Source organism: Heterodontus francisci, chromosome 1, assembly GCF_036365525.1.
Source record: "Heterodontus francisci isolate sHetFra1 chromosome 1, sHetFra1.hap1, whole genome shotgun sequence".
Taxonomy (NCBI): Eukaryota; Metazoa; Chordata; class Chondrichthyes; order Heterodontiformes; family Heterodontidae; genus Heterodontus; species Heterodontus francisci.
In genome coordinates this window covers 279,333,451-279,357,157 of record NC_090371.1, presented here as the reverse complement: position 1 = coordinate 279,357,157, position 23,707 = coordinate 279,333,451, and the positions used below count along the sequence as shown (strand labels likewise).

At 43.9% G+C, this 23,707-nt stretch overlaps 1 protein-coding gene across 1 annotated transcript in view; it reads right to left on the bottom strand.

Moving 5' to 3' along the window:
- The window catches only part of LOC137376980 (PDZ and LIM domain protein 5-like), a 241,400-nt gene extending 218,607 nt beyond the window's left edge, over nt 1-22,793 (bottom strand). The window contains 2 exon segments of the mRNA XM_068046029.1: nt 10,779-10,913; nt 22,605-22,793. Coding sequence (XP_067902130.1) covers nt 10,779-10,874 — 96 coding nt within the window. The 5' untranslated portion in view covers nt 10,875-10,913; nt 22,605-22,793.
- Nucleotides 22,794-23,707: the final 914 nt, after the last annotated feature.

Here is a 23,707-nt window from a genome sequence, read left to right as displayed (position 1 = left end):
AAGCAGAAAGGCCAGAAAATAAGCCATGTGACGTCAAGCAATTCATGAATAAACTCATCCAGAACAGTGCTGCCCGTATCCTAATTCACATTGCGTCCCATTCACCATCAGCCCTGCTGCTCACTGACCTACGCTGGATCCCGGTCTGCCAGTCTCAATTATAAAATTTCCATCCTTGCTTTCACATCCCTCCAGAAACTCACTACCTCCTCATCTCTCCAATCAGTCCTACCATTCTCCGAGATCCCTGTGCTCCTCCAATTCTGGCCTCTTGTGCATCCTCGTTTTTAATACCTATCAGAGAGAGAGAATGAACAGACTGAGGATCTCCTCTCTAGAAGAGAGAAGATGGAGGAGAGACCGGATAGCGTTTGTAAAGATTCTGAAAGGGTTTGATAGCATAGATGTGCAGAAGATGTACACTTGTAGGTGAGATATTTATAGCGCATGATTCTGATATTAAGATATTTATAGCCTTTGATTCTAATAAATAGTCATTAATAAATCCAATAGGGAACTCAGGAGTAAAGGCCTGCTACCCAACCCGAACCCAACGGGACCTGACGACATGTGTCGGGTTAGATCGGGTCGCACTTCCGGGTCCAGCATTCGGGCTCGGATCTGGCTGGGTCAGACACGCTCTATCACAGGTAAGTGGCTCCAATGTTAATTTAATTTTTGGACTAGAAAGGTGGTTTTGTTACCGTCTTTTTAAGCTTGTGCAGATCAGCAACAAAGTGAAAAACGGAAGGTAGGTTAACTGATGATCAGGTTGGGTCGTGTGCGGGGAAAAAAAAAAAATGGAAGGACTCAGGCCGGGTCGGATGTGGTTCTGTTGGGCTCGGCTCGGCTCGGGTTTTTTTTTTTGCAGACCCGAGCAGGCCTTTACTCAGGAGAAACTTCTTTACCCAGAGTGGTGAGAATGTAGAACTAGCTACCACAGGGAGTGACTGGGGTAAATAACTTGGGTCTACTGAATGGCCTGTTTCTGCACTGCAAACTTGATGTAAAAACTTTCTACCGCTCCCAGTGTTCAACCCTTAACCAAGCAATTAGGAACAATTTGTTTTGTCAAAGTTAACTAAATAAAACACCAAGATTTTAATTTTCATTGAATAAAACAGTGCCAGTCTAACTCTCAAGTAATTACAAATATTATCTGCGGCACAGTGGCACAGTGGTTAGCACCGCAGCCTCACAGCTCCAGCGACCCGGGTTCAATTCTGGGTGCTGCCTGTATGGAGCTTGCAAGTTCTCCCTGTGTCTGCGTGGGTTTTCTCCGGGTGCTCCAGTTTCCTCCCACAGCCAAAAGACTTGCAGGTTGGTAGGTAAATTGGCCATTATAAATTGCCCCTAGTATAGGTAGGTGGTAGGGAAATATAGGGACAGGTGGGGATGTGGTAGGAATGTGGGATTAGTGTAGGATTAGTATAAATGGATGGTTGATGGTCAGCACAGACTCGGTGGGCCGAAGGGCCTGTTTCAGTGCTGTATCTCTAAACTAAACTAATAAGAGAGAGCATCATGGCCCTCAGACTCTTTGGGATCAATTGCAATGGTGCAAATGCATCTGTTGTAATCGTTCTCTGAACCCCAATTTCAAGCTCACGGACATCAAGAGGAAAGCCAATGACTGAAGGGGTCAGTGGTCACATGGTTATGAAGAGTTCACACCATCAGATCTGAAGAAGCAGTTGTTTTCAATTATAAAACCAAAGCATGTGCTCCACTTGGAATCCTGCACTTGCTTCTGACCTTGGTAACAAAGGCACTTATCAATGCTCGCCAGACCCCATCACGTTCAGTTTACACAGATTCCTGAATCCCTTTGCTTCAACCATATCTGGAAGATAGGATAAGAATCCCGTGAAATGTTTAACGGTTAGATACCAAGCAGGTAGCAAGGCAGTAACGCTCAAAAGCTACATAACACAATTTACTGTGCTTTTTGTAAAATATAAAGCAGAGCACAATATTGCTCTTGTGACTCTGAATGGTGTCACTGTGCAAAGGAACAGAGTGGAAGCCAGCCCTTTCCCAATCAGACAGACTGACAGACAGAGGGAGGCAGTTACAACACAAAAGGAGGCCATACAGCCCATCGGGTCAGTGCCGGCTGTACCTAGAGCAATCCAGTCACTCCCATTCCCCCACTCTTTCCCTGTAGCCAGACAGACACAGACGAGAGTGAGGGCGCGAGAGACAGGCAGACAGAGAGAGAGAGAGAGAGAGAGACACACACACACACACGCAGAGACACAGAGACAGAGAGAGAGAGGCAGAGAGACAGAGAGAGACTGGCAGAGACAGAGAGAGACAGAAAGGCAGAGACAGAGAGAGAGAGACAGACAGGCGGAGTGAGAAAGAGACAGAAAGAGAGGCAGAGAAAGAGAGAGAGGGCGGCAGAGAGAGAGCAAGAGAGAGACAGAGAGAAAGAGAGGCAGAGAAAGAGAGAGAGGGCGGCAGAGAGAGAGCAAGAGAGAGACAGAGAGAAAGAGACAGAGAGACAGAGAGAAAGAGACAGAGAGACAGAGAGAAAGAGAGAAAGAGAGAAAGAGAGAAAGAGAGAAAGAGAGAAAGAGACAGAGAGAAAGAGACAGAGAGAAAGAGACAGAGAGAGAGAGAGAAAGAGACAGAGAGAGAGAGAGAAAGAGACAGAGAGAGAGAGAAAGAGACAGAGAGAGAGAGAAAGAGACAGACAGGCAGACAGAGAGAGACAGAGAGAGACAGGGAGAGACAGGGAGAGACAGGGAGAGACAGGGAGAGACAGGGAGACAGAGAGACAGAGAGACAGAGAGACAGAGAGACAGAGAGACAGAGAGACAGAGAGACAGAGAGACAGAGAGAGACAGAAAGACAGAAAGACAGAGACAGACAGAAAGGCAGAGAGAGAGAGAGACAGGCAGAGAGAGAGAGACAGGCAGAGAGAGAGAGACAGGCAGAGAGAGAGAGACAGGCAGAGAGAGAGAAAGAGACAGAAAGAGACAGAAAGAGAGGCAGAGAGAGAGAGAGAGAGAGAGAGAGAGGGCGGCAGAGAGAGAGCAAGAGAGAGACAGAGAGAAAGAGAGACAGAGAGAGAGAGAGAAAGAGACAGAAACAGACAGAGAGACAGAGAGACAGGCAGACAGAGAGGCAGGCAGACAGAGAGGCAGGCAGACAGAGAGGCAGTGAGAAAGAGACAGTGAGAAAGACAGAGACAGAGAGAAAGACAGAGACAGAGAGAAAGACAGACAGGCAGAGAGAAAGACAGACAGGCAGAGAGAAAGACAGACAGGCAGAGAGAGGGAGTGAGAAAGAAAGAAAGAGAGGCAGAGAGAGGGAGTCAGAGAGACAGAGACAGGCAGAACGGGAGAAAGAGAGACAGAGAGAGAGAGACAGGCAGACAGAGACAGTCAGGCAGAGAGAGGCTGTGAGAAAGAGACAAACAGGCAGAGAGAAGGAGTGAGAACGAGACAGAAAGACAGGCAGAGAGAGAGACACACACACACAGGCAGAGACAGAGACAGAGAGACAGAGAGAGAGACAGGCAGAGAGAGAGAGAGGCAGAGAGAAAGAAACAGAAAGTGAGGCAGAGAGAGAATGAGACAGAAAGAGACAGACAGAAAGGCAGAGGCAGAGAGAGAGAGACAGACAGGAAGAGAGAGGGAGTGAGAGAGAGAGAGAGCGAGGCAGAGAGAGAGAGAGAGACAAAGAGAGAGAGAGAGAGAGAGAGATAATGTGACCACACTGTTCTGTGCGTTCTCCCTACTCGACCCAAGACGCAGGAAAGGCTGGCGGCTGGGTGCGGCTCACCCACGATTAGATATTTGCCTTTCCTCAGCATGACTAATAAGGGAGGGATTGGGCTGTCTAAACAACACCATTTGAGCAAACAGAGTTTCTTTTGTGACCTAATGTAGAAAAGCTGTCTGTAAGAGATGAATCCTTGATGGCTGACACTGTGACAATCCAAGTATAAAGAATGCTGCAACAATAATACAATTACAAGACACAAAACATTACAGCAGGAATAAATGGTCTTTCTTAAATTAGATTAGACTTGGCTTTGGAGCTCTCCCTGTGCAGTTAGTGAGAAGAGCATATAATGTTTTCCAATCCCCACGTGGCCTCCCTACTCCCTATCTCTAATCTCCTCCAGCCCTGCAACCCACTGAGATCTCCGCACTCCTCCAAATCCTTGCTTTTTGAGTATCCCTGGTTTCCATCACTCTGCCATTGGTGGCCATGCCTTCAGCTAACTAGGCCCTAAGCTCTGCAATTCCTGCCACCTCTCTAGCGTCCTTTATGGTGCTCCTTAAAACCTACCTCTTTGGACAAGCCTGTCCTAAAATCGCTTTACGGATCAGTGTCAAATTCTGTTCGACAATATCCCCGTGAAGCACCCTGGGACATTTTACTGCAATAAAGGCACTAAAATAAATGCAAGTTGTTGTATAATAGACCCAAACAGGCCAGAAGGTCATAGGTTTAATTCCAGTACAGAGCCAGCTGATCTCAGATGGGACAGTACAACAACTTGTATTTATTTATATAGCATCTCGTACAGGTGAGCATGGCTTTGTGTTTGCAGAGGGTGGTGGATTGGAAACCAGCCACTGCAACACAGTAGCCTGGAGGGGACAATGGCATTGGTGAGAGTTACACAGAAGCAGTTGGGCGGTGGTAGGCAAGTGATGTTATAAAAGAGGTAGTAGCTTGTGATCTACGTGATGGAGATGATACGGAGGTTAGAGGCTCAGCTCGAGATTGAACAGGAAGTCGAGTCTGAAGACAGTTTGATTCAAGCTGAGGCAGACAGTGGCAGGGGAGGGTGATGGAAGTGAGGATATGGAGTTTGTGGGCAGGGCCAAAAGATGACGACTTTGAGCTTCCTAACAGACGATAGATATTGTTGGGGATGGGTAGCGAGAGACATGGAGGAAAAGGCAGGTAAATGGAGTTGAGGTACAGGTGGGCCATGATATAACTGAATAGAAGAGGCTCAATGGGCTGAATAGCCTTCTCATGTCTGAATGTTCACTGGAGGATATTATGGATCATCCAAGAATGGCTATCAGACAAGCAGTCTGATAGCACAGCGAGGGGCAGGGCAGGGGTTAGACAAATGGTGGAGAGGTTAAGTTAGGTGCTGCCAATGTACGTGTGGAAGATGACCCCACATCTGCAGGAGATATTGCTGAGGGCCAGCATGTAGATGAGGAGAAGCAAGGATATATTCTCAAGGAACTGTAGATATAGGATATGAAGAGACATCATTGCTGGAGATGCTCCAGCTACAATTGAAAGATTAAGAGTTGGGGCATTGAGACCAACTGTACCACCCCCGGGATATTGATAAGAGAAATCACCAAGGATTCCTACGCCTGATTGCTATTCAGTGACTTCCCTCATCTCTAAATATCTTGTGTAACCCTGGAAACGTTGGCAGATTTTGGAAAGCCAATGGAAAAGTCCATCTCTCCAACCCCAGCAACCCAGCAAAAAAAAAATCCACCCTCAACATGGCCATTAGTGCTTTGGACTGGAGGCAGACAGCAGGAGCTTATCTCCAATTGCTCTAACACATGTCATAAGGCACAAGCCTGCCTTGTTATTTAATGCCAGCCAAGTTGTCCCATAATGGTCTACAGCAGAGTTCGCCAACACATCGATCCGGAGTTACTGGTAGCTCGCGTCGACCTTTGAGCATCTCGCATAAAGGTCCTGACAACACAGTCCAATTGCTCACATCATCCTGCCAGCATTAATCTGCGCATCCTGACGTCACCGCACAAGCAGTGAGGAGGGTGTAGTGAATGGCGAGCGGCGAGGGGGTGGGAGCAGCTCGTGATATTTTTCCTTTATCAGAAGTATCTCTCACTTAAATCAAAGATGAGCGACTCCTGGTTTACAACAAGCATACCTATTCCAGGGTCTGGGCACTTATGCCTTTTCTATACTTAGGAAGATAGTGACTCCAACAAAGTATTTTTCACCAGGTGATAGAGTTCAATACAGCACTGAAACAAGTTTACAACCCCCAGTGTAACAACCTGCCTATACGTAACACCTTTAATGTACAGCATTCCAAGTCACTTCACAGCGACATTTCCAAACAAAATTTAACACCGAGTCACATAAGGAGATATTAGGGTAGAAAGGTAGGTTTTAATGAGTGTCTTAAAGGAGAACAGGTGGAGAGGTTTAGGGCACAGCCATTAACGGTGCAGTGATCAAAGCCTGTGGCTCAAGAGGACAGAATTAGAGGAGCACAGAGAAAGTGCAATCCTACTCTTCACTGTTTTTGGTAGTAAATCCCAGCAGTTGACTGTTGCCATCTAACAATGCCCCAAAAACCTTGAACTTCATTCGGTCGCTAAACATATCACAACAATTTTGCCCTGTTGAAATATACTTAGTGGCAGAGGTTCGACAACTTGCATTGGCAGATAATATGCCTTGATTTGACATTGGCTTGTCAGGCTTTTGACAAAAACGAATGCATCGAATACACCAGGAGGGCAACAGTTACGCAAGTGAGAAGGCACAACAATGGCGTTAAACTCAGCTGCTGAAGGTCAAAGTGTAAACTTGGCTCTGTTCCACGTTTTCTTTTAAAGTATGTGTGACTGGATTCTTGCAGAATGGAGAATTCGCCAGCACAGGAAGGGCAAAGCCACATTTTGGGGGGAAAAATGAAATACAAAAGGATAACTGGATTAAACCTACATTTCAGGCTTCGATCACTGTTTAAGGAATAAGGTCAGGCTAAGGTAAAAAGCAGACACATCATGTTTGTGTTGCACGTTTGATGAGATTATGACAAGTAATATTTAGTCATGCTGGCCTTGGTCAGTGAAGAGGATGTGGCTGCAGGTTGGGGAGGACTAATCGGCAACTCCAAAATAGCTGCAGAGGTTAAGGGTGTCTTAGAATAAATCAACAACAGATTTATTTTCTTCTTCACATCCTCAGTTTAAAAAAATCTCTATTGTATATTCTCAATAAAACTGACGCACTAATAATGAGCAAGTGAGTTTTATTCATGCAGATACCCGCCTCTGAAATAGCTTTATCCAAAGGCTGTGTTTGAGTTGAGTGACAGGGTACAAAAGGCATGATTAATCCTGCTTTGCTGAAACACTTGTACCCTGAATTCTCTTCCACATGACTCTCAAATCAGTATTTTCTTTTCCAAAAAACAAAGGAATTACCACTGAGTTGATCAGCTCTTATAAAATGAGCCGGAACCTGCCTAAAAGTTGAGGGTTAAGGCCCGACAGATAAAACGCTTGGCAAAAAGCAAGAACAAAAAACCTTTTACATAGCTTCTTTCTCGGCCACCGGACGTCCCAAAGAGCTTTACAGCCAATCAAGTACTTTTGAAGCGTCGTCACTGTTGTAGTGCATGAAACGTGGCAGCACAGCAAGCTCCCACCAAAAGCAACGTCACAATGACCAGATAATCTGATTTTGTCCAGGACACTGGGGAGAACGCCCCAGTTCTTCTTCAAACTACTGTCATGGGATCTTTTACGTCCGCCTGAGGGGGCAGACATGGCCTCGGTTTAACATCTCAACAGAAAGATGACATCTTTGTCAGCGCAGCACTCCATCAGTACTGCACCGAAATGTCACCTTAGATTATTGTGCTCAAGCCTTAAAGTGGGGTTTGAACCGACAACCTTCTGACTCAGAGGTGAGAGTGCCACCCACTGAGCCACTTCTCAGGGTGCGGAACATGTTGGCACTCACAAATAGAAATGAAAAAAAATAATTCGGGCAGTTCCTGTAATGGATTCCAATCTGCAATGCCAGTTTCACACACGGGTGACAAGTTGACAATTTACCAAGGCCCCATCTACCCTCTCAGATGGATATTAAAAAAATCTTACAGCACTATTTCAAAGGAGAATACAGGAGCTCGCCCTGGTGTTCTGGCCACTATTTATCCCTCAAACAACATCACTGCTGTTTGTGGGAGCTTGCTGTGTGCAAATTGGCTGCTGTGTTTCCGACAACATTGACTACACTTCACAAGTATTTCATTGGCTGCAAAGTGCTTTGGGACATCCTGAGGCTGTGAAAGGCGTCATATAAATGAGTTCTCTCTTATTACTCAAACATCTAATATCAGCCCATTAATCAGCAGCAATGCCCTGAGTGTAACAGAAATGACAAGCACAGAGTAAGAGGCCCAGCAAAGGTCACAGAAACACAGGGCCCTTTTGTGGGAGAACTAAAAAGTACCTTTACCCGATCGGCTGCTATACACCTCTGATCATTGGAGCTTGAAGCCCTGTAATTAGCATTCTGAGCAGCTAGAGAGGCATTCCCGTCCAGCTGTATATCGACACTCGCTGTGCTCCACAAGGAAAAGAATTTGGAAAGGCTCAAACTGTCAACCTGGCAAACACACACTCTCGAGTCTTGGAAAGCTTTTATTAGAAAAGCAAGCGTCATTCACAACAGCGACGGGAGCACCAGGTGCTAATATTGCAATGGCGAGACAGCGCTTGAAAGATTTTCCACGGGATTTCAGCGTGCCTGCAAGATGCATTTATCCGTTTATTTTCTCCACAGTTTTGAACTTGTGCAATGATACACACGTTCAATAAGGATTGTGGTATTTGTGTGCCCGGCAACCAGCAATTTTGCCCGACACGTGCACTCTGGCTGGTAAAATGAACAGTAATCAGATTCCAAACAGGTGACCTAGAGCTAGGGAAAACACACTCACTAAAAACACAAAAAAGAAAAATCGTGCAATGAATACATTTAAAAAAAAATTATAATCTAGAACAAAGAACAAAGAAAATTACAGCACAGGAACAGGCCCTTCGGCCCTCCAAGCCTGCGCTAACAATCAGTGTACAACCAGCAGCTCTATCTCAGGTTAGGTAATGCAGCACAGACAAGGTTGGGGCCTTTCTGGCTTGTTATCACACCATTTCACCCATTTACTGAGCTTTCCCCACATTACAACAGTGACTATGCTTCAAAAAGTACGTCATTGACTGTAAAGTGTTTTGAGATGTCCTGAGGTCATGAAAGGTGTTATAGAAGTGCAAGTTCTTTATTTTAAGCCTTTGGGTAAGTTTGTTCAGCAACCAATTTTTATGTGAAAGAGTGCAGCCTACTATAGCAAAAGAATGGATTATTTTACTTGTAGAAATGGGTGTTGGATTGTTTGAAGAAAGCGTAAAAAGAAAACATTTTATTCAAAATTTAGGTTTACATCCTCTGCCTCCCCTCCCAACCCTTGGCCAAGAAAAAGAAAAGACCCTTTTATATTAGTGTCAGTGGTAGGTTCCTGGTTTCTCACCTAGTGCTGCCAGGTGGCAGAGTCTGGTAGATCCGGCCAGTTCACACTGGGATTAGGCAGAACTCCTGCTCCGGAGCTGATGTGCAAACATGCCACTGGCGCCAATAAAAAGCAGAGCAGCTAAAAATAGAACGAGCATACATTGCACATTTCCCTCCAAACTGGCATGGTGCTTTGCTCTGTTATCTCACCAAGGCAAGAAAAACCTGCCCCAAGCAAACTGGTGAACTGAATTTTCCAGCTTAAGACAAGCCGGCAGTACTGCACTGGCAGATGCAGTGAAGTGCCATGGTACAGTTTGCACAGTTGCTGTAGACTCTGCACAAAAACTAGGGTCATCAACGCTCCTGGAGTCTCCAGGAATTAAAGATTAATCTCTTGGGTACTTCTCTGAGCAACTCAGGAGATAAAACAATAGCATTTTTTCCCTCCCTGTCCTCATTTGCTTTGAACATTTTTCTTTATTAGTTATAAAACACATGCGTCAAGGGAGGCGGTGGCATAGTGGTAATGTCGCTAGACTAGTAACGCATAGCCCCAGGCTAATGTTCTGGTGTCATGGGTTCGGATCCCACTACGGCAGATGGGTGAAATTTGAACTAATAAATCTGGGATTAAAATATAGTCTAATGTGACCACGAAACCATTGTCAATTGTTGCAAAAACCCATCTGGTTCACTAATGCCCTTTAGGGATGTAAATCTGCCATCCTTACCTGGTCTGGCCTACATGTGACTCCAGACCCACAGCAAGGTTGCCTTCCGAAATGGCCTAGGAAGCCACTCAGTTCAAGGGCAATTAGGGATGCGCAACAAATGCTGGTATAGCCAGTGATGCCCATATCTCAAGAACAAATAAGAAAAAGCTTACTGGCCTCCAACTGAGGGAAGTTTCTGAAGACTGTTCTGTCTGCTCTTAAAAACGTAAGCAATAGGAGAAGGAGTGGGCCATATGGCCCCTCGAGCTTGCTCCGCCATTCAATAAGATCATGGCTTATCTGCTCTTGGTCTCAACTTCACTTTCCTGCCTGTCCCCCATAACCCTCAAACTCCTCTACAGTTCAAAAATATAAATAAATGCCGGGTATTAAAAAAATAATGTGCAGAAAACCTCAAATAGAGGTATTCACAGGAGTGGGAGCTTGCACTGCAAAAGGACAACCAAAGACCAGCCTTTGGGAAAAACGTGGATAATGGCAATCTAGGCAGGTGCACACCGTACCTAGGTGCCAAAAAAAAACTTTGTCACAGCATTCAGTAGAAAAGACAGGACGAGAGTTTGATGCTATATTCTGGAGGAGTTTGGTGAACTCCAAGCTAGCCAACAGAAAGCCACCAAGCCTATAAATCCTAACGATATTTCATCATGCAGATTATGTTGCTGATTCAAGGATGCTTACGGTAGCAGTTTAGATTAGCACACAGCTGCTCAGACATCAGTGGGGGCCGGGGAAATATAAAGAATCCATGCTTACCCTGGAGATGGTCAGTGGCATGTTGAAGTCTTTGCCCCCTTGAAGTCTGAACCCCCATGGGGCTGGTCCTTGCAAAGAGACAGTGTAGTTGCTCATGATCTGACTTTCTCAAACACCCGGGTCTAAATCAGCCAACTGAAGAGGAAAAGGAAACGCACAAAAATTACTACAAATGCATGTGAACAGATATGATAATTGTACAAGTTTGCATTATTTCTCACGATTTTTCCACAGCATAGTTCTAATAAAAATAGAGTGAGTTCAAGCAATTCAATGAAGCCCCCTTTTATTTGGAAATCTAGTTGCACTTACTTCTATTATGATGTATTTTCAGTGCAAAAACAGCCATTTGGCCCCATAGATCCACCCACGTGTTTATGCTCCACACGAGCCTCCTCCCACCCCATCAACATATCCTTCTAATTCCTGTCTCCCTCGTGTGCTTATCTAGTTTCTTCCGAAATGAACCTATATCATTCGCCTCAACTACTGTTTGTTCTCACCACTGGCTGGATAAAGAAGTTTTTCCTGAATTCCTTATTGGATTTATTAGTGGCTCTTTTCTATTTAAGGCCCCTAGATCTGGCCTCGCTTGCAAGTGAAAACATCTTCTCTATGTCTACTCTCTCAAACTCGATCATAATCTTAAAGGCGACCTCTTCAGGTCACCCCCTCAGTCTTCTCTTTGCCAGAGAAAATAGCCCCAGCCTGTTCCATCTTTCCCAATAGGTATGGAAATCGGTGCAAAATCTATCTTAATATACTAAATTAATATAACGAGTTCAGTTCCCCATTTTGCCTCAAAAGTTGTCCTTTTTTTTGCGAAAGGAGGAGGACACAAATGTGGAGATGTTGATTGACAGTAAATCAATATTACCCAAATCCCTTCTCAGACATGATCAGCACTTGGGCACATTAAGAGCCAGCAATTGCATCCTTACCAAATCTCAAAGTCCAAACACTCCTTGCAGTAAATAAACCCCACTTATTGGAACTGCAGCCTTAAAAAAAGGCACAATACATATATTGTTAATAGGTCAAATACACATAGGTGGGGTATCCCCAACCTAAACCAGCTTGGACATAACAATCTGTCTGTCCAATACATTGAAATACAGAATGCTTCAAAGCTTAGTGCAGACACATAACTGAGCAGAATGCTTGGCGAGTACAGGTGCTCTTTCTACATATAATGTCAAACACTATCGCAAGCCTTTTTACAACTCTACTGTTCCAAAAGATTAAATAGATAGGAATTGGTATCAGGTGCAGGAAAATATCAAACAACTGAGAACAGAGAAACAAAATCATCTGACAAAAATTACCAACAAATTTTACTCTCAGACTATTTCCTTCCAGTACAAATGAAATCTAAAAAAAAGATACTACGCCTGACATCAATTCTTTGCATAATCCAAAAGTTTTACCTTTCTATGACCAAGAGCTTATTGGTCTTGACAGCAGAGAACACTGTGTGCACTCGTCCGCTATCAGTCTGCAAAGAATAAAAACAGCACAAATTTGGCAGCCAGCACCTGCTATATATAAAGGAAGCGAGTGTAAGATTAGACCAAAGCATTTCAGGGCTTTACCATGACGCAAGGTTACTAACTTAAAAGGTTTGATTTTAGTTGTAGCCTAAACCCTGCTTAACAGCAAGTACATCCAAAACATTACTTACAGAGAACGTATGCTTGGGTGCCTCCAATACAGACTCTAGGTGGGGAGACAGTGGCACAGTGGTATAGTCACTGGACTCGTAACCCAGAGCCTCAGGCTACTGCTCTGGGACATGGGTTCAAATCCCACCATGGCAGATGGTGAAATCTGAATTCCATTAATCTAGGATTTTTAAAAAAAGCTAGTCTATTGTTGATTGTTGTAAAAACCCATCTGGTTCACTAATGTCCTTTAGGGAAGGAAGAAATCTGCTGTCCTTACCTGGTCTGGCCTACATGTGACTCCAGACCCACAGCAATGTGGCTGACTCTTAAAATGGCCTCTGAAATGTCAGTCCAAAGGGAATTTATCGCTAATTATCCACAAATGAATAAAAAGAAAACTGAAACAGACATTGTTATCTGCAATGATTACCAAACCATCTCCACCAGCACCCACCGCACTGGTTATAATACAATTAGACAAGTGCATGATTGTGAGAGAATGAAACCTGCCCTTTCCACTACAGTCTGAAGCCAACAGGGGATATCAATGAGATTTACTGATTGCCTTCTTGCTGTTAACCTTGAGCCTCATATATTGCTTCAAAAAAACTGAACACTAGTAAAGCACTGTTGTCAAGTTTTGTTACAAATTTACTTGGTCCAGCTTATTCATTTTTTTTTTGGAAACAGCAATTTCTCTGAATCTGATGACAGCTTGAACCACCAGACGTTCCTACACCTATACTGACTTGGCTCCGTTAGTAACACTCTCGCCTCTGAATCCTCTGAAGGGAGGGCTGCGCTGTTGGAGGTGCCATCCTTCAGATGTGTCATTAAACCGAAGCCTAAAACAGTTTATGTGCAAATTGGACATCACATTACAACAGCGACTAGGCTTCGAAAGTAATTCATTGGCTGTAAAGCACTTGGCATATCTCAAGATCATGAAAAGTGGTTTATAACCGCAAGTTTGCTCTTTCTTGGACGCAAATCAATGTTAAAGTTTGGTTCATAGTTCACAGCAAATACCAGACATTCAAGCCAAACTCTACTTCCCAAAAACCCATTCCCCACACGAACATGAGCACAGCTCACCCACTGCCCTGCCCTAACCCCACATTCTCCCCAAACATGGTCATTGTACAAGGACCATCTGAAGAGATCTGGGAGAGAAAAATATTACATAAATGAATTTTTTTACATTATAAAAACATTCTTGATCCAGTTTCCCTGATGACTCACTGGGTAAAATACACGTCATCATGCAGCACTGAACTATATAGACTCAAATTCCTGTTTTGATCTAAGAGGTGAAAAGAAAGACTTGCATTTATATAGCACCTTTCATGACCTCCAGATGTCCCAAAGTACATTACAGTCAATCAAGTACTTTTGAAGTGTAGTGGCAGCCAATTTGCACACTGCAAGCTCCCACAAACAGCAATGTGATAATGACCAGATAATCTGTTAGAGTGATGTTGGTTAAGAGATAAATATTGGCCAGGATACCAGGGAGAACTCCCCTACTCTTCTTCAAAAATAGTGCCGTGGAATCTTGTACATCCTCCCAAGAGGGCAGATGGGTTTATGTCTCTGAGGGGGCACCACAATTGCTTTCACTGCTTTCTGATTTTGGAGCGGGGAGCAAAACAGCCAAGGTCCCCAAACCTGGATTTCGATAGTCTCCAATGGAAAGTGCTTAAACACGAGGACAAAAATCTGCCTCAGTTGTACTGCCCCTTCCCACCCTGCCTTGGGGTTGTATGCCCTGTCTAAAGCTTCATTACGACTCACACAAGAGGAATAAACATGTGGCAGTTCACCACCTTTAAAAAGCAAGAAAAGGAAATGAAGAGTAGGGAGAAGGGGGAAAAGAGATAAAGGGAATATTTAATAAGCTTCCCAGCAGGTGATGAGTATAGTTGTGTGGAAGGGGCAGAAGGACATTAGGAGATAGCAGTAGTTAGGCATGGTGAGACCTACCTTTCCACACCCATCTACTTGTGAAACTAGTCATTGTAATTGTGCAACAATGTCACAAGTGGCCTGGGGAACTGATGGACTGGATACTCAAAAGGCCATCTGAGCCTGTAAACCTCAGTTTGGAAAGTGCAGGTGGTAAAGCAATGCAGTGACATATTGGAACCCCAATGCAGTAAGACGAGCATCCAAGTTCACTCCCATAGATTCTCCACACAGTACCTCTTCATGGCTGGTTCAACATCGGCATATACTTGGCAGAAGATTACCCGACCATCCTCTTGAATAGGATATGAAGCGTGGGAGAGCAGAACATTTATCAAACTACAAACTGGTGCAGATTTCTACCTAGTACTCTTGCATAAAGCCCTCAAATCACTAGGGTAAAAGGTACAAAAACAATGCACAGCATTTCAAACTTTGGACTTCTCAAACCTTTACTAGAAAGACTATTTTAAGACACAAACGACCCCACACTGCAATTCTCTCAGTCACAATGTGCATCTTGGTGTGAGATATGCAGTTATCATTGGCAAGTAATGCAATCTATGAAAAACAATTTGCGCATTTCCTAGCCGGCAGGATTTTGAGGCACTTAGCTTTCAGCGACTATTGGCAGGTATTTCTGAACTTTGCAACATATATAATACAGCGTATAGTCTGATACTGCCTCCACTTCCACTGAACTGGAAACTTCCTATTCCAACTGCCATGAAATGCAACTATCTGGTTAAACATTTATAGCTGCTATACTGTCAGGCCCATTTCACCTTCCAGCAGCAAAGTTTCCCAACAAATTCACCATTAACTGTAACAAAAAGGAACTTCAAGAACATAACTATCTCCAATAAATACTAACAGCCTTGTTATAAACCACCAAATTTTCTTAAAGTCACTGGCTGAATGGCCTCGTTAAGTGCTGTAACCGTTCTATGATTCTGACACCGCAAAAGTCTTTTGCTGTGAAACATTTTGTATTTCAGAAACGGAATGTTTACTCTCTGGACGACAGAATGCAAAATAAGTTGAAACACACTAGACCAGCTCACCTACAACACTACAGTACGGATCTGTAGTGCTACAGTCTGCTATACAACACAATGGTTGCAAGCTGCTTTGCTCTCAAACGTAGTCCTCCAAACACCCACAATAATTGAAGGAAGGCAGTGGTGTAGTGATAATGTCACTGGACTAGCAACCCAGAGACCTAGGCTACTGCTCTGGTGACATGGGTGCAAATCCTACCATGGTGAAATTTGAATTCAATTAATCTGGGAATTTTTTTTTTTTTAAATAGTCTAATGGTAACCATTGTCGATTGTTGTAAAAACCCACCTGGTTCACTAATGTCCTTTAGAGAAGGAAATCTGCTGTCCTTATGTGGTCTGGCCTGCATGTGACTCCAGACCCACAGCAATGTGGTTGACTCTTAAATGCCCTCTGAAATGGCCTAGCAAGCCATTCAGTTTAAGGGCAATTAGGGATGGGCAATAACTGCGGGCCTATCCAGTGTCGCCCACATCCCACAAATGAATTTAAAAAAATTTTTTTTTTTAATTTAATCCTGTAGCAGCATATAACTGATCAACTGTAATACACCAAACATTGCATTAAGTTATTTTGCTTGGAGCACATTCTAAAGACTTTTCCACTGTGCTCTGGGATCATTCTGCCATCAATTTGAAAAGTGTTCAGATTCCCGGATCAGGTACCCAGGTAGGTACCATGCTGAGAAGGCTACAAAAGTTCTGCGTGATTAGTGATGCTAAAGAGGAAGGACAGAAGTCAAGAGCTGCAGAAACTACGCAATGTTACCATTGCTATAACTGGGATGAAGGAAATATCATTCAGATACTGTCAGCTGCATTTAATACAAGACTCTTAAGATTTAGAAATATCATCTTGCATTGGAGAGCATCAGCTGATTGGCTGAAACATATCCGAACCTACAGCCAGGGTCTGAGATACTGAATTTAGATCTGTCGGTATGTTATGTGGAAACCTAATGATTTTTCAGCAAGGATCTCTGCAAGGCCAGCAGTGTCTCTTGTGCTTTGTGGAGGTCTGGTCCACTGCCATCTGTGTATAGGCTGGCTCCTGACACCCAGGGCTGCACTTTTCAGTCAACTGTTGTACCTCAAAATGCTTCCTTCAGCCCTGGTTGAATTCATAGCCCAGGCAGTTAAATAAAAAAAGATGCTCTCCATATGTGTGTTTTTTCTTTGCTGCAGGTCAGAATTGCATTTGGTTGTTCAAATGGATTTGCATTGAGTTTCTTTCATCTACACAGATTACAATTTTAGTCCTCTTGCAGATGTACAGTCCTGAAGTTACCAGCATGGTATTTATTAATTTCAATTCCTACTGCAGCAGAAACAACGTGAAGAGCTTTTTAAGTTATAGCCAGACTCAAAGGGGGTTGGCAGAACACAGGCAGAAAAATCATAATTGGTCCCTTTTGAACCAGTACTCATGAGAATTAAGAAAAAGACTTTCATTTATATGGTGCCCTTTATAAAATCCCAAAATGTTTTATAGCTAATGAAGTACTTTCTGAACAACTTCCACAGCTTGAATTTAAATAGCACCTTTAACATAAGAAAACATCCCAAGGTGCTTCACAGTAGCATTATAAAACAAAACGTGACACCAAGCCACATAAGGAGACATTAGGTCAGATGACCAAAAGCTTGGTCAAAAAGGTAAGTTTTAATAGTATCTTAATGGAGGAAAGCGAGGTAGAGGGGCAGAGAGATGTTGGGAGGGTATTCCAGAGCTTTGGGCCGAGGTGCTGAAGGTGTGGCAATCAATGGTAGAGCAATTTTTTAAAATCGGGGATGTTCAAGAGACCAGATGAGATTAGATGAGTGCAGATATCTCGGAGCATCATGGGGCTGGAGGAGATTACAGAGGTAGGGAGGGGCGAGGCCATGGAGGGATTTGAAAACAAGGACGAGAATTTTAAAATCAAAAAGTTGCTTGACCAGAAGGCGATGCAGGTGAGGAGTGATAGGGGAATGGGACTTGGTGCGTTGAGATTTGGATGACCTCAGGTTTATGGAGAGTAGAATGTGGGAGACCAGCCAGGAGTATGTTGGAATATTCGTCTAGAGGTAACAAAGGCATGAATGAGGGTTCCAGCAGCAGATGAGCCTAGACAGGGGCAAAGTCAGGCAATGTTATGAAGGTGGATATAGGCGATTTTAGGGTAGGGAATGTGGCAGCCAATTTGCATACAACAAACAGCAAAGTGATAACAACCAGATTGTGTTTTAGTGATGTTGGTTGAGGGATAAATATTGACTAGGATACCGGGGAGAACTCCCTTGTTCTTGTTTGAAATAGTGCCATCTTCTCTTTTACATCCACCTGAGAGCAGATGGGGTCTCGTTTTAGAATCTCATCGAAAAGATAGCATCTCTGACACTGCTGCACTCCCTCAGTACTGCATTAGGACTGTCAGTCTTGATTTTTAAGCTTAAGGCTCTGGAATAGGACTTGAACCCACAATCTACTAACTCTGAGGACAGAGTACTACCCACTGAACCTTGGCTGACATCAGGCTCCACACAAGTTCTTACAAGTAACTAACAGTGGAATTCCTGGGATTTACTTTTAAATTAATAAGATTCAATAAAAGCTCCTTTTTAAGAGCACAATTTAATAGTCTGGGTTTAGGCTCAAGACACTGACACAAACCACAGAGAGTTGGGTGGGTTCAGCAAGGCCATTAAAAAAAACACTTATGAGGAGTTTTCATAGTTTACGGAGAAACTGTTTCCACTGAGAGGAGGGTCAGTATTCAGGGCAATCAGATTTAAAGGTAATTGGCAAAAGAGATGGTTAGAATGTGAAACTAATGACCACACGGAGTAGTTGAGACAAATAGTATGGATAAATTTAAGGTAAAGCTAGATAAGCATGAAGGAGAAAGGAATAGAAAGATGTGCTGATGGGGTGAGATGGAGAGTGGGAGGAGACACATGTGGAGCCTCAACACCAGCACAAACCAGCTGGGCTGATTTCTCTCTCTGTAGACTCGATTTAACAAGACAGATGAAGAGACTTTAAAAAAAAATAAACACAATGAATTGTTGTGACCTGAAATGCACTGCCTGAAAAGGACGCTGGATACAGATTCAATCGTAACTTTCAAAAGGGAACTGGATAAATACTTGCAGGGCTATGGGGGAAAATGAGCAGGAGGGTGGGTCTAACTGAATAGCTCTTTCAAAAAGCCAGCACAAGTACGATGGGCCAAATGGCCTCCTTCTGTACCATATGAGTCTAAACAGCGGATGTGAATTTTGAACAGCACCTCACTCCGCTTCCTCCTTTTATTTTATACGCTCGGAATGTGCAACTAGCCTCCACCCAGTTTAGATTTTTTTTTTTAGATTAGAGATACAGCACTGAAACAGGCCCTTCGGCCCACCGAGTCTGTGCCGAACATCAACCACCCATTTATACTAATCCTACACTAATCCCATATTCCTACCAAACATCCCCACCTGTCCCTATATTTCCCTACCACCTACCTATACTAGTGACAATTTATAATGGCCAATTTACCTATCAACCTGCAAGTCTTTTGGCTTGTGGGAGGAAACCGGAGCACCCGGAGAAAACCCACGCAGACACAGGGAGAACTTGCAAACTCCACACAGGCAGTACCCAGAATCGAACCCGGGTCCCTTGAGCTGTGAGGCTGCGGTGCTAACCACTGCGCCACTGTGCCGCCCTTACTTGCAATGAGCTACTGCAGTCTGCTCACTCAGTCAGGCTAATGACGTGCATCGGCTTCAGGATTAGTTTAAAAAAAAAAGGTTCTCCCTCACAAGAAGACAAATTTGTTGAAACCAAAAAAATCCACAAACCTAAATAGAAACTCTAATGCAAAACAATCAAGCAACTTCAGAAAGTTTTATATTAATGTAAGAAGTAGTAATCTGAAAAATTAGTCTTACTAATCTGATAAGACAGACAGACAGACACACACACATTTCTGAATTCTGGCCTCCTTCGGTGCTGGATCATTTAATGATTTCAAATTTTTTTTAAAATCTATTAAGACATCTGAACTACTCTGAGCTGCACTGGCTCCTCCTGCCCCAACATGTCAATTCTAAACTTCACATTCTTGTTTTACAATGACCTCAGCCAACCCACCCCTTAGTGTTCACCTACAGTCTTTAATCCCTGTATTGCACTCCACTTCAACATCAAACAACTACCCCAGTGCTTCCCCTCTGGTTCACTAATGCTTCTGCCCACTAAAACTGTCTATCCAATCCCCTCCACATGGGCCTCACCACCCCCTCATTGTGCTTTCAAAGACAAGCTGTTCTTTCACTGCGCTCTCAGTTCCTCATCCAAGCCTTTTCTTTCTCCAAGATCAGTATAGCTAAGACAATTACTTGTGGGAGAAAGGACTAGAAGGATATGCTGATCGGTGAGATGAAGGTGGGTGGGGGGAGGCTCGTGTGGAGCATTAACATCAGTGCGACGCAAATGGCCCGTTTGAGTGCTGTAAATTGTGGCGAAGAGCCAAACTAGAGGCCACCAATAAAAGATAGCCACCAGGAAATCAAATAGGAAATTCAGGAGAAACCTTTTTACCCAGAGAGTGGTGAGAATGTGGAACTCACTGCCACAGGGAATAGTTGAGCTGAACAGTACAGAGTCATCTAAGGCGAAGCTAGATAAAACAGATGAGGGAGAGGGGAAGAGAGGCTTATGCTGATTGAGTGAGATAAGGAAGAATGGGAAGAGGCTTGTGTGGAGCATAAACACTGGCATGGACTGAATGGGCTGAATGGCCTGTTTCTTTGCTGTATATTTTATGTCATTCTACATAATCCTTTTCCTCATTATAGAAAGCATACTGATTTACTTCTGAATGCAAGAAGCGCTATATCGAGGTAGGTAGAAGTGGTTGCCACAGACAGGTCCCATTGCACAGAGGCACTACCTGAACTTAACAGTCCAAACCTTACATTACATACTATTGGACGTTTATGTCAAAATTCCTTAAACAAACTTGCCTGTCCTACTCACTCATTTTGGATTCATCTGTTTAAAATAAATACCTCTTCTACATTCCCCAACCCCACCCCGAGGACAGACACACTCTCAAAACAGGGATGAAAGGTAATCAACCTGGAAAGTTAATTGATTGCCTCTCTCCACAGATGCTGCCTGACCTATTGAGTGTTTTCCAGCATTTTGTGTTTTTATTTCTGATTTCCAGCATCTGCAGTATTTTGTTTTGAGTATTCTCTGTAAATGCCAGTGGCCCTTTGAAGAGCGGGATTTACATGTTCATTCAGGCTAAGCACTCCCTAACACTCTAGTTCCAAATCCAGTGCTCCAGATATTTTCTCTTTAAAAATGACAGCTGCTTATTTCCACCCTTCCTGTTTTCTGAACTTGGTCACAGCACTGGGTAACAAGGCATAAATCACACATCTGCTCCAGCCAGGACAGTCTATGCCATCGACTTCTCTGCCACATCAGCTTGTGCTCACCAAACTGAAGCCACAAATCAGCCGTGCAAGCATGGGAGATTTTCAGCTCACATCAGCGCACAGTTTAATCCAACAAATTCCACCCTCAGCCAGTACTAATTAAGTTCAGTTCAAAAGACAGTTCAACTCCGGTTGGGAATCAAAAACTGATCAACTGAATTCTCTTCTACTAACCCAGTACTAGAAATAGTTTGTTAATCTGAATCATTCATATCGGAAATAGGAATTGTCAGCCATTCAGCCCCTCGAACCCTGCTCAGCCATTCTGTAAAATTATGGCTGATCTGATCTTGGCCTTAACTCCACTTTCCTGCCTGTTCCCCATAATCTTTGACTGTCCATAGTTCAAAAGTCTGTCTAACCCAGCCCTGAATATATTCAATGACTCAGCCTCCACAGCTCCCTAGGGTATAGAATTCCAAAGATTCATGATCCTCAGAGAGAAGAAATTCCTCCTCATCTCTCTTAAATGGGCAACCCCTTATTCTCTTTTAACTCCAGTTCTCTCTCTCTCTCTCCAATGCTATCTGACCTGCTGAGCATTTTCTGCTCTTATATTAGAAACCTGATTCATAGAATGTGCAGCACAGAAGCAGGGCTACTTGACTCAAATGTAACTTGACCATATAATCACATTTTAATGAAATAAGCATTGCCAATATCAGGAAGTGACATTCACAGATAGGAGTGGTGCAGATTAGGAGCATGCTGAAACACACATTTCCTAATTTGTGGAGAAGCAGCGTTGATCAAAACAGGTCATCTTTCACAGCAGAACAGGGAAGTAGCACCGTGCATGGCCAGCCACAGGGATACAGTGCCATAACCAACAGGCTCCAACATGCTGCATACTATGTCAGGATACAAGGCCATGATCATGCTCCCCCTTCACAGCCCTACCTATTGCATTCAAGGGGCAACAGGAGATCCTGTGACTTGTAGAAGGGTTAGTGAGCAGGAGACAGCCTTGCACTCTCTTTGCTGGACTGAGCAATTTGGACAAGTCCATTCAGGCACTTCCTGGAAGGGCTGGGCATTACGTCACAGGCCCCACTAGCCGCGCCCACGCCGATTGGACAGCGTAAAAAAGGTGCAACAACAATCACCCACACCGATTGGTCGACCTCCCTGTCCATCACAGACACGACCGCACGCTTTCAGCGAGCCGATTTAGGATTTTTTGTAAGTGATTGCAACAATAAAGAATTGTTTTTTTTAAAAAAAAATTACCTACATTCCTCACAACTCCCAAACACCCACATAATGCGCGTTGACAAAATGCCCATTAAAATACACTTTAAATATCTGCAGTAAGATCTTCATTGCATAATACCATTGCAAATCCTCCCTCTATCAAGTTAATTTCAGGTCGCTTTTTGTTAATAGGCAGGGCAGCGCCTTGCGAAGTAAGAGTTTAAGATGCGTGGAAGTGAGAGTCACATTTGCAGGTTAAGAGCTAACTGAAATAAATAAGAAATGCATCGGGATCTCCACCTTCTAAAAAGCGCACAGAGTCACTAACTTTTTTTCTTTACCCCCCTCCCTCTCCTCTCCTCTCCTTTCCTTCCCTTTTCTTTCGTTGCAACTTGCAAAAGAGTTTGCATATGTCACAAGCCTTCTTCCAAAAGCTGCAAGCGATCGGCTTTCCCCCTCACCTTTTGCAGGCGATCCGGGCCAGGATTCTATTCGAACGTTGTGTTGCCACTCGCGATCCGGTCCGCGTTCCCTCTGCTCTGCAAAGCTCTTCCCTTATCTCTCCACTTCCGTCCCATTCAAGTCTTTTCACCAAGCGAGGAGGAGGAGGGGGGAAGAAAACTGCCTTCTTCCCCACCCACCTACGTAACAGCAAGCATTTCAGAGAAGGGGGTAGAATCTGCCGGCAGAAGTCAGCTCACCTTGTCGGAAATTTATCATCCATTGACTGAAAGTATGATTTGCAACAAGCAAAAAATAAACAACCCATTTTAGTTCAATTCTCTTCTGACATCCTGGAATTAAAAAAAAATCTCGCTTCCATTGACTATTTTGAGAGTTGCAGGAATATATCCAGAATTTCACAAAGCCCCCCACGTATTTGCTTTACAGTGTGCATGCAAAGGAAGACCTGCATTTATGTAGCGCCTTTCGTGACCAATGGACCCCCTCAATACAGCCAATGAAGTAGTTTTGAAGTGCAGTCGCTGTTGTAAGGTGGGAAACACGGCAGCCAATTTGTGCACAGCAAGCTCCCACAAACAGCAATGACTAGATAATCTGCTCCCTCCCTAAGGAGGGATATATTTGCCTTAGAGAGAGTGCAATGAAGGTTGGCTGGCCTGGGATGAGAGGATTGTCCTATGAATGGAGATTGACTATTTTTGGGTATATTCCCTGGAGTTTAGAAAAATGAGAAGATTTTTGAACAGTAAGGGATAGTGCAGGAAGGTGGGATTAAGGTGGGAGATCAGCAATAATCTTATTGATGGTGGAGCAGGCTCCAAGTATTGACTGGTCTACTCCAGGTCCTATTATGTCTTTATGTTGGTGAGGGGTAAATATTAGTCAGAAGACTAGGCATAACACCCCTGCTCGTCAAAATAGTGCCATGGGCTATTTTTACATGCACCTGGAAGACAGGGCCACTGTTTAGCAGCACATCCAAAAGAATACCTCTAACTGTGCAGCACTTTCTCAGTCCAGAACTGAGGTTAGAGTGCTTTTGTGCTCAAGCCCATAATCATCTGGCTCAAACACCAATGTGCTGATCAATGTCTGCCAC